Raw genomic sequence first — 12070 nt, forward strand, 5'->3', positions numbered from 1 at the left:
TGATTTCACACGCTGTCAGTTGTATCGTGCAAGCAATGTGTTTCCTACTCAGGCGGACCAGGCTTCTGGTTTTCATATCAGATCAGTTTTATGCGTTCCCATTTGGAATCGGACACATCAGATTATTGGTGAGTTTCCCTAATCAAATGTTTCATTGTTTAAACATAAACCCACACAAATGACAACTTAAATAACTTCTTGCTTTCATTAGGCGTTGCCCAGATTCTGAATCGCTTGGACAGGAAGACATTTAATGATGCAGATCAAAGGTTATTTGAGGTGGGACTTTATTCAAATTTTTGACGTTGGAATAAAATGACCAATCAATATTTTAAAAATGAATTAGAGCCATACTTCCACTACTGATGCTTTTATAAATCACACGCATGAGTAATTTTCATGTCCGTTGATCCTCACAGGCATTTGTTATTTTCTGTGGCCTGGGTATTAACAACACAATGATGTATAACCAGGTGAAGAAGACTTGGGCCAAGCAGTCTGTGGCTCTAGATGTGAGTAATATCGGTAACACTTTATTTTAAGGTGACATAGTTACGTTATGTACTTACTAATAACAGTAAATTATGCATAATTACAACTAACCCTAAACTACCAAACCCTAACCGTAACTCTATAATAATGTAGTTAATTAATATTACTCAGTACTTATTTGAGTAAGTAAAATGTAACTACATCACCTTAAAATAAAGTGTAACTGCAATATCGTTTTTGTATTTTCGTTTTCTTCTGTTTTAAGCTGCTCATAAACATAACAGCTGCAATTTTGCCTGCATATAAATCTCATAAGAACAGATGGTGTGGTTACAATCTGTGTGGGCATCAAAAAAGACTTTGTATGCATAGTGTATTGTTGTTTCTGTCTTTTCCCAGATGCTGTCTTATCATGCTACATGCTCTAAGGCAGAGGTTGATCGACTGAAAGTAAGTTTCGTCAAACAAGAGATAAAATATGGTAATAAAGTCCATGCTAAGATGCACTGAAATTATACTAATGTTATACTATACTAAGTATACTAAAACAAAGTTTAAGATGTTCTTGTGGATGCAAATTTATCAAAAGTGACAGTAAAACATTTATAATGTTCTAAAACATTTCTATTTCACATAAATACTGTTCTTTTGAACTTTCTCTTCATCAAATAATCCTGAAAAAGGTTATCACAAAAATATTAAGCAGCTCAATTGTTTTCAACATTGATAAAAATAATGAATGTTTCTTGAGCAGCAAATCAGGAATGATTTCTGAACGATCATGTGACACTGAGGACTGGAGTAATGATGCTGAAATTTACCAACACAAGAATAAATAGCATTTTAAAGCATCTTTGGTATTTTCATTATAATAATATTTCACAATATTCACAGTTTTACTGTATAATTTTTATTTTCTATATTTTTTAAACAAATAATTGCAGCCTTGGTAAGCATAAGAGACTTAAATAAATTGAGAGATAAATTTTACCGACCCCAAGCTTTTGAATGGTATAAAGTAGAATTCTAAAATGATTTAAAATGATATAGTTTATTTAATATCTGTTTTAGATTCATTGTAAACAGTAGAAATTGCTTTGGCAATACACTAGTGCCTGTTATGCACATTTGAATTGAGTATCAAAAATATCAAACGTACGTATAGTTTGACTATCTCTACAGCATGATAAGATTCTGTAGTGTTGCACACCCTTAAAGGGCCGGTACAAGATTCACAGATCAGTAGAACATAGAATGTTTAAAACTTTTCTCCATAGAGAGACATGATGAAAACTTCAAATTAAACTCATACATTAGAGAGATAGATGAGTAAAAAAACATCTCAGCCCCCTGCGTTTCCAAGAAATTTATATTTGGTGGGTCCTAGACTTGAGAGAGCTAAAGTATTAATAATTGAAATGGCAGTGTAATATACTCTTTCTGTTTGAGCCCTCAGTGGACCAGGTTCTGCTCTGGTGTTTAATTGCCTTGCTACCGGAGTCGCTGAGATTGTCCCCTCTCCTCTCTCAGGCTGCTAAGATTCCCCTAAGCAGTGAGCTCGGGATCGATGAGTTCCACTTTAATGACTTTTCTCTGGACAACGACGCCATGATCACTGCCTCCCTGCGGATGTTTTTGGAGCTTGGTGTCGTGCAGAAATTCAAAATTGATTATGAGGTGAGGCAATCACTAATGGAGAGGGGGCGAATCGCCAACCCTACTGACTGGAAGAGTGAAATGCTGCTTACATATGTATGCAGTGCTGAGGGTGGATCGCTGGGTTATAGATCGGTGAGATACTGTGCTGCAGGCTGGTTCCTGGAACACCGGGGGGTCTGCAGCTACTGTGCGGTGTGTGAATACTACAGCGTTCCTTTCTTTTCCTGCTCAGGTGCTGTGCCGCTGGCTGCTTACCGTGAGGAAGAACTACCGCACCGTAGCCTACCACAACTGGAGGCATGCCTTCAACGTCTCGCAGTGCATGTTTGTTATGATCACCGTAAGTCACCAAGCACAGATGCTGATCGAAGTGGCCTTCTGAACTGATAATATGTGATTTGATAGTTCGCTCATAAACGAAAAGCCATCGTTTACTCATTTACATGGCGGACGAAACCTGTATGACTTTCTTCTTCTGTGGAACACAAAAATAGTAGAAAGTCTAAGCTGCTCTTTTCCATACAATGAAAGAAAACGGTGAACATAACGAAAAAGACTTTCAATCCTTGGAAAAAAGAAGTATGCTTAATGCAAAGTTCGGTCATGAAACTCTAGCTGGCGCAAGCTAATGGGTTCTTAACTCAACTTGCTTGCAATCCCATCATTCTCTATAGGGCACAGCTGGTTGGGTCCTGCTGTATCCAATGAGCTTGTATGCTCAACCTTCAAATAATTGTTTAGCATTTGCCTTAAAAGTGCAGCGCGCGTTCAGAAACCCTCCCTCTTCCCCAGCTCCACCTGTACAGATCTGCTATGGGTAATTCATGCATGCTATATTGTACAGCAGCAGCATGTCTTACTTGCTCACAGTCCTGTGTTAGCAGTAGCAGGTCCTGTAACTTGCTCTACAGCAGCAGCGTAGCATATCTATTCCGTCAAGACCAAACATATCAACATTGTCATACCCATTACAAAGCCAAACACTCCGAGAGTCGTCATGACAATAATTGTATTTAATGTGGACTTGTAGTGTACTTCAAATCTTAAATGTATATATATATATTTAAAAAAGCTTTACTTGTAGATAATATAAGAAGTCAATTTAAGTGCGCTTAAAGAGAATACACTTTCATGACTCATAACGACTTGAATTCTCAAAGCTTGTAAATTACTTTTGTTATGGTTTTTAGGTGCTTTTTTGTCTTTTGGAGCTTGATAGCTCCTGGTCCCCCCTCCATTTTCATTGTAGGGAAGAGATAAACATATTCAGTAACAGAAAAAAAGAAAGTAATACAAGTTTGTAACAACATGAGTATCAGTAAATGATAACAGGGCTTTTTTTTGGGGGTGAACTACTGTATTCCTCTAATAATTGTCTGAGGTAAAGGTAGTAAATACACATAGGTTAAATTAATAATGATCTTTCAAGCCATAATTGAATCACTGAATTTGAGGATTTGTGTGACTGGGTCCACCGCAGTAATAGATTTCTCTGTTGTGGATTTCAGACCGCTGGGTTACAGGAGATGCTGACAGACACCGAGACTCTCGCACTTATGGTTGGGTGTTTATGCCATGACCTGGACCATCGTGGTACAAATAACGCCTTTCAGGCAAAGTGAGTCAACAGTCTACACGTGTATATTGCATCAGTGGTTCTCAGCTGGTTTATCCCAGATTTTACTTTGGGATCAAATCACACCCAACGCAGTATCAAAATAGTATGTCATGTAAAAATAAAGTTGTTTATGATGTTCAAGGATGAGGCATGTCATGCCACCTGTCAATGTTGGCATCTGTCTAATATGATTATCTTCTAATAACTCATTTGTCCCAATATTGTGGATTTTAATAAGCTGCACTACCTTTAAATTCAACAGCAAAATATATAGGAGTTTTTTTCTCCTCCCTTTTAAAGGTTTTTAAGTCTTTTTATTTTGCTATCCTAATTATGCATGTTTACGTGGTTAGTTTTGCATTTAGCATTGTTTTCATATGTCGATTACACTTTATTTATTTCTATGGTCCACTTTAGACCCTCTACGAACTATAACTTTACGACTACATCTCAACTAACTCTCATTAGAGTATTAGTAGTGTTAGGTTATGGATCGGGTTAGAATATATCGACATGTACTGTAGCTGCATAGTTACATACTGTTGGTGAAGTGTCAATATAAAGTATTAGTAGATATTAAGCAAATAGTCTACTTATATTCTAATGAGAGTTAGTTAACATGCAGTTGCAAAGTTACTTATAGTAGATTAGTAGAATATCTAAAGTGGACCATTGAAATAAAGTGTTACCCATCTTCAGTATTTTTATTGATTTCTAGTAAAAATATCATAACATTCTTTAAAAAAGCTGAATATTTCAGCCTCATTACTCCAGTCTTCAGTGTAACATGATCCTTCAAAAATCACTTTAATATGCTGATTTGGTGCTCAAGAAACATGTATTATTATTGTCAATGTAAAAAAACAAACAGTTGTGCTGCTTATTTTTGTGGAAAACGTGATAAAAAAAAATGTCAGGATTCTTTGATGAATAGAAAGTTCAAAACAACAACATGTATTTGAAATGTAATTTTTTGTAACAATGTAAAAAGACTTTACTGTCACGTTTGATCAATTTAATGTCTTTGCTGGATAAAAATAATGTCTTTTGCTTAAAAAAAAACAAGCAAGATACAATGGTAATTAAGAAAAACAAATGTTGTAGTGTGGTCCATATACATAAATAAGAAAGCTCTATTTAGTGTGTCCTGTATGTTTTTACAGCAACACAATGTTGTTACTGTATAGTAGCTTATCTCTGTTGTGTTCCCAAAGGTCTGGGTCAGCGCTGGCGCTTCTGTACGGAACATCTGCCACACTTGAGCATCATCATTTCAACCACGCTGTCATGATCCTGCAGAGTGAGGTGAGTAATGTTTAAATGACGTGAACTAGCATGTCTGTCTGGTCAGGTCACAGTGAGCAGGAGCAAGATAAAGCACTGAATTGCATTTTTTCGAGGATACAAAAGAACAAATATTGTCAAAGCAATGGACTAATACTGTGTCCATCTCACACCTCTCTTGTAATGGATTTGCACAAATGACCTATTTTACCCCTGTCCACATTTGCATGTCTCAGTGGATGGAAAGAATGCAAATGGCTGTCAGCGTTTGATTAAGTGGCTGATTTAGCTCTGAGCTGTTTAATCATGACCAAGCTCTGTATCGATTTCCTGTAGACGTCCATTGAGCTTTTTTAACCAACACCAATTAACTGTGCTAAGGAGATTCCCCTCTTGGGTCAGCTGCACTGAAGCAAGGAGAGAAAAAAATTGCTTTCAATCGCAAGCAAACTTTGCAGACACACTATTTATGAATGATACTCAGGGGTGTGAAGTGATTCCTGGTTTCGTGATTGGCTGAATTTCAGAGGAAAAGACAGGGCTTTGTATGAGTAATAGAACTTGGAACGTGGGATGTGATTTCCTCAAACTTCACTTAGAGAGTGGGGTAAGCTGTGCCACATTTTATTTAACCCTGTAAAACCTACTGTATCATATTTAATGTGCAAATTTCTAAGGACTCTATATTATCAATATCAACATGATCAAAACTTATCTACGACATGCCTTCTTTCCTCTTATTTACAGTTTATACTTTTGTAGCAAGTAAAAGACGATTCTAAAAAGTCTTTACTTCAACATTCACTGGACTGAAGCAACTTAGGTTTACTTGATTATCCATACATCATTTTCAGGAAAACATGATAATGTGAGTATTAGATACAGTACATCAGGATTTTGAGGAACATTTATTTGTACATCTCTCAATCATAAATGTACAAAAACGACAGAGCTTTGATATGAAACTAAGCATTTCAATATCTTAAGGCATTATTGGGAGACATGTGACAACTATTTATATACATTAAGTATGTTATGATGTTGTATAGATCTCATTGATTTACATTAGATTGTAAAAAATTATACGTATAAAAAATATGTGTTTTTACATTGCTTTAACTCATCAAAATAAGTTAAGCAATTTTCAACTTTCTTTTATACGTTATACAAGATTCAACAAATTATTTAAGTCAGTTTAAGTTGAAATGAAGTTGACATCTTAGTTGATTGTACTTAAAAATGTAAGGCAGACACTTTTTTTTTTACAGTGAAGGCAAGCTGTCAGAATTTCATATTTTTCGCCATATAAAAATAAGCAACTTCACCACAAACAACTTTTTTCCTCCACGAGTGTGAGCCTCAAATTCTCACTATATCATACTTAAAACCTGATGCATATGCAAAAAATAAATAAAAAATATTTTTTTTAATAATTTGTCCAAAAACCTGTCCCTTTTTTTATTTTTATAGATTTGTATTATTATTATTTCATGTCAGCGTTTATGGGGTTAAGTTCTCAAATACAAATGTGGACATAAATGATTATGTGGGACGTGAAATATGAAATGTTGCTCCTTCCTTGCATTGTTATTCATTTGCACTATAAGCGGATGACCCGGATTACACATCTTGCCCCACTCTCCCCCTACTATTGCAAATAACAACTCTGACAACTTTGTCATCTTTTTCTCATTGTTTTCTGAATAATGCCTCAACAGGGTCACAACATTTTTGCCAATCTATGCTCCAAGGAGTACAGCAACATGATGCAGATACTGAAACAGGCCATTCTGTCCACAGATCTCACCTTGTACTTCAAGTAAGTCATAATGTCAACTTAAGTGGAATTTGTTCATTTGTTTAAATAGCTTCAAACAGCTCAAAATATTCCAGCAGGTGCATGTAATTAATGTTTAGGCCACAGAGAGGCGCCCTTTGAAAGAGGCAGAAGAGGTGATATTACAGTTTTTCTCAGTCGCTTTGGTGCATTTCTCACATCACTATTTACATTTGCACAACAGTTAGTTCAACCTCCACAACATTTAGTCATTTGTGCACATCATAGTAGCAGTTTCTCATTCCTTCCAACAAATTGCAAATGCTTTTGGACATGCATCAATTGCTTTCATACAACTCTCTGCTGTTTTATAACATTATCATTTTCTTATGTCATGCATTCAAAATTAACTATACTTGTGAATGCTGAATAGTCATTCCATATAAAACTAATAGTCCTCCTCTCATTGCTCGAGTCATTACATACAAAAATGTTGAAGTAGTTGTCAAAATCTGTCAAGCTAATTTTACACATTTTTTTTAATCATTTTTGAAAATGTCTCCTAAATTGAACAATTTATCTTAGGTGAATCTCAACTTTCACTGATGCGAAGGGGTTTGTGAAACATTCGTTGCAACCAATGATAAGCCACTTCTCTGCAATCACTGTCAGAGCTGAATCCCATATACCCCCACTTTACAAGCATATATGAACCAAGCAGGACATAGTGTGTACCATTTCTACAATACTGTGACACAGAAATGCAAGGCCAGCCTCGTTGAAGAGGGGTGAGGGTGAGGGTGAGGGTGAGGGTGAGGGTGAGGGTGAGGGTGAGGGTGAGGGTGAGGGTGAGGGTGAGGGTGAGGGTGAGAGTGAGAGTGCGAGTGCGGGTGCGGGTGCAGGAAGGGGAAGGGGAAGGGGAAGGGGAAGGGGAAGGGGAAGGGGAAGAAGGGGCCAAGTACATAGGTGGATCCCTGATGAAATCAGGGGTACAATTGTGGATCATGTTGTCAATCACGGCCTCACAATGGCTGAGGCTGGTCGAAGGGTGCAGCCAAATGTTGGGAGAACCACTGTAAATTCAATTATTCAAACATTTCGTCGGGAGAACAGGTGTATAAATGGTATATCCCCAGTCTTGCTCCATACAATACACAACATCTGCTGACTTTGTTAGACACTCTTTACAGGGACATAATCCCTGAGAATGAGAGGGGTCTAACTGGAGACCATCTGAGCAAGCATGTTGTTGTTTTGGATTGCATTGCAAGAGATGATATTCGCTGTGATGCAGATGAAATTATGTGGCCAGACAGAGAGGAACGTCTGGATGTGCATAAATGATTACAGTACTATGTATGTTGTATGTTCAGTTCCAATATGTACTGCAATATTGTTTACAGTTGTGCACAGCTCTACCCAAAGGGAGTTTATGTTTGTTGTAAATAAGGGTGTATTTTTTCTTTTGCACAATGCTGTGAACAAATTAGAATTGCAAAGAGCATATGCAGTAAAAATGTGAAACATTCAGTGTCTTGTAGTTACCTCACTAAATACAGTAATGTGTAACTTTACTGTATTTTTCAAATGGCTGTGCAAATAGTATATAGTGCTGTCTTGAGCATTTTAAGGTAGTGTCACCAATATCTGACTTTTTTGCATTGGAAAACATTTACAGACTAAACTGTCATAATGAAAACATGACAAAGCCATTTGACTATCTTGTTCATAAGCAATGGTGTCAAGACTTTTCATCTTGATGACACTGACACTTTCATTGACATGAATACTTGCTTTTGAGGAATGAGCTATCCATTTTGAGCAAGTGACACGCTTTTGCAGGTTATCAACTAGGTTTTGCAGTTTGTACTAATTGTTTTGAGAAATGCATTAACTGTTGTGCAAATGTAAATAGTCATGTGAGAAATGCACAAAAGCGACTGAGAAAAACTGTAAGCCCCTTTTGTGGCTTTTGTTCAGATCCTAAAAGCCTGATGAAGATCTACAAGATCTTCACCATAAGGAACATTGAATAAAATTAACTTGAATGCAGTGAAATAACCTTAAATGTTTTTTTTGTTTTGTTTTTTTTGTGGATCTTTGTTTTCCATCGGACATAAAAGAAGAAGAACCGAGTTCTTTGAGTGTGTTCTCTCTGAACAGTTCAGCTGGAGTAATGAAGAACATAGAGACATGTTCAGGTGAGCGACTACAACTTTTAAAATTGATGACAGAAACACCAGGAGCTGCTGTTAATGGTCTTCATATTTAAACACACCAGGTCTATGCTGATGACTGCGTGTGACTTGGGTGCAGTGACTCGACCATGGGAGATCTCAAAACAGGTTAGACAGACCTTGCAAAAAAAAGGTACAAATATCTAAACATCCTTAAACCATGATCCATTTATTTGAGAAGCAATATTGTGTAAGATATGACTTGTAGATAGATAGATAGATAGATAGATAGATAGATAGATAGATAGATAGATAGATAGATAGATAGATAGATAGATAGATAGATAGATAGATAGATAGATACTAGGTCAGGCAATACTGTACTGTGTATTCTCTGAATTCATTGCAGGGTTTGTTGGGATAATACCATAGTGTACATTAAAATAATGTTATGTTTATATGTTTCTAATTCCAGGTTGCTGAACTAGTGACCAGTGAATTCTTTGAACAAGGGGACAGGGAGAGATCAGAGCTGAAGCTGACACCCGCTGTACGTATATTCTCTCACCAACATAAATCTCTAAAATTGGCTGATTTGTCAATCGATTGCTTAAATTTAAATTTTTATTTTGTTTTCAGGCCATTTTTGATCGTAATCGTAAAGATGAGCTTCCTGTGCTTCAGGTGGAATGGATTGATGGAATTTGCAAGCCATTATATGAGGTAACGGTTAAGTAAATACATCAAATGAAATAACTCAGCTAATTAACTTTTATAGACTGATGATAATGTATTTTACAGGCTCTTGTGAAGTTGAATAGGAAGCTTCAACCGATGGCAGATGGAATTGATGCCAACCGGAAAAAGTGGGAGGAGCTTTGTCTGTCCTATCAGCAAACACGGAGAGCCTCTGAGTGTATCTCCAGTCTGAAGGCAGGAGAGACACAATCCTCTCAGAGTGAAGACTCCGCCCACGAGCCGGAGTCAAGTCAGAGTGACCCAACCAATCAGAGCGAAGACTCCACCCACTGTGTGGAGACAAATCATACCCCAGTAGCCAATTGCAAATAAGAGGCGTGATGTGGCAATTAAAGGACGGCCCACTGAGTAATGATGACTTACACAGCTTTACTATGTTTACACACAAAAGAAACATGCTAACCAACTTTTTTTCTTTTTTATATGGGTTGCTTTGAGACTGATAGCATTTCTATTGAAATTAAAGGGATAGTCAATCCAAAAAATGAAAATTCTGTCATAATTTAGTCACCCTCATGTTGTTCCAAACTTGTAGGACTTTCTTTCTTCTGTGGAACATAAAAGAAGATTTTTTGAAGAATGTTGGTCACCAGTTTCGGCTCCCATTGACTCAATTGTATTGGGAAAAAACATATAATCAAAACTGTTTGATTTTACATCATGCTTCTTTTGTGTTCTGCAGAGAAAAGAAAGAAGAGCAGCAAATGCTGACAGAATGTGTCATTTTTGTGTGGACCTTTTTAATTCAGGCACTTGCAGCACAATTTAAAAATCACGACATCTTTTAAATAGAAAATGTTTATTAAGAACCCATTTTTTTTTTTTTGTCTCAGAAAAAAAGTATAGTGGCATATGTGACAAAACTGAAAATTCAGGTCCACAAAAAAATTTGAATGTCAGAATATAAATGCTCAGATGTTGTCCAACAAGTCTGTGCTGCTATATTGCAAGTTACGAGTTTGGTTTTACAAAGCTTGGAATTACATTAATGTAAAGCAGAGTTGCTACTAGGATTCCTATGCTTGCGATGCAGAAACTGAGAAATGATTTGATGAATGTATAAATGAATATCACTGTGATTTTTGTTGCTGTTGTCTCTTTAGACTTGCATGGAACCACTGTTACAACTGTTACAATTTTATATTCAACAGCTCTACTTACAAATTGTTTAATGTTTGAGTATGCATCCTTACCCTCATGTACCTGTCAATCATACAACATTATAGCTACATTACTAAAATTGTCACCACAAAAAAAATACAGCATATACTGTATGAACATTGTTTTTCACATGATTGCATACCAACTGTTCACATGGCAAACACAAGATTATCCAGAATGAATGTGAATAAATGGTCTGTCTCAAGCCAGCTATCAGGGATACATCCTTGATGGTTGATTCCGAACCAAAAGTCAATTGTCACAATACTAAAAACCTGAATTTGTTGCATGCAAAACAGACATCTGTTGTTGGCATGGGAGTTTCAGTGTTTACTTTTGTTACATGTTGAAATTTAGTATGTGAAATGTATTGTATTTTTTTCTTCTTCAAATGCATTACGAATGCCATGAAATGCATGTTGCAGAGATTTGTCAAAAGCAACTTTCTGCTTTAAATGAGAGTTAAACTCTTGGGTTGTGTTGCAGTCTTGCTACTAATGCTTATCTATTTTTGCATTTATTATGATTCGACATTTCAAAAGAGAATTTATATTCATACCGTTAAAAAGAAGGACAGAAATAGCTTTTATATTTTATTAGCTATAACATACAATGTTGTTCATATATCATTGGTGCCTCAGTGTGTCTCTTTTAGAGAAATTCTCATTCTGTATTTCAATGGATCATATATCCGTCAAATGCCACATGAATGAATGTGCTATACCGTCCGGTTTGTAAGAAGTGCACATGGTCTTTTCTTGCCAGACTGATAGCTGGTCATTTTCCTCAGGCTGTTTTGTAAATAAAGAACACTGTGATGCAAGCGGGTGTGGTGATCCGTGATTGGCTGAATGAAATCCTGCTTTAATAATTAGACTTCTTGTGTAAATGTCTCATAAGTCATGTTATAATTCAGAGACATACCATGTGCAAATCTCAAAACTCATTTCCCAGCCTAACTTTCATGCATGTGAGTTTTGCATAACAGATATGCTGCTTTTAACAAGCCAAGAACGCAAACAGCAAGCATATCGCTTAGGCCTAACAGCATATGCATGAATATTTGGCCTGGGTGAAAGTGTGAGGACTGATGAAAGCGAGTGTTTGAAGTTGTGGCTGCAGAGAGAGAAAGAGAGTGAGTGA

The 12070-nt window shown here is 36.5% G+C and overlaps 1 protein-coding gene across 4 annotated transcripts in view; it reads left to right on the top strand.

The window, feature by feature from the left end:
• pde11al (phosphodiesterase 11a, like) overlaps window positions 1–11730 on the top strand; it is a 29358-nt gene extending 17628 nt beyond the window's left edge. For 3 of the 4 annotated variants that reach the window (XM_079625971.1, XM_079625973.1, XM_079625974.1), the window contains 14 exons: window positions 53–128; window positions 212–279; window positions 420–512; window positions 892–942; window positions 2023–2169; window positions 2384–2491; window positions 3660–3769; window positions 4984–5074; window positions 6772–6872; window positions 8954–9031; window positions 9112–9175; window positions 9483–9557; window positions 9647–9730; window positions 9809–11730. In XM_079625971.1, the coding sequence (XP_079482097.1) occupies window positions 53–128; window positions 212–279; window positions 420–512; window positions 892–942; window positions 2023–2169; window positions 2384–2491; window positions 3660–3769; window positions 4984–5074; window positions 6772–6872; window positions 8954–9031; window positions 9112–9175; window positions 9483–9557; window positions 9647–9730; window positions 9809–10078 (1416 nt within the window). In that variant the 3' untranslated portion in view covers window positions 10079–11730. Of the gene's footprint in view, window positions 1–52; window positions 129–211; window positions 280–419; window positions 513–891; window positions 943–2022; window positions 2170–2383; window positions 2492–3659; window positions 3770–4983; window positions 5075–6771; window positions 6873–8953; window positions 9032–9111; window positions 9201–9482; window positions 9559–9646; window positions 9731–9808 lie in introns of those variants that run through there. The other variant, XM_079625972.1, reaches the window with a different exon arrangement.
• Window positions 11731–12070: the final 340 nt, after the last annotated feature.

The sequence above is a fragment of the Phoxinus phoxinus genome (genome assembly GCF_949152265.1).
Source record: "Phoxinus phoxinus genome assembly, chromosome: 10".
Taxonomy (NCBI): domain Eukaryota; kingdom Metazoa; phylum Chordata; class Actinopteri; order Cypriniformes; family Leuciscidae; genus Phoxinus; species Phoxinus phoxinus.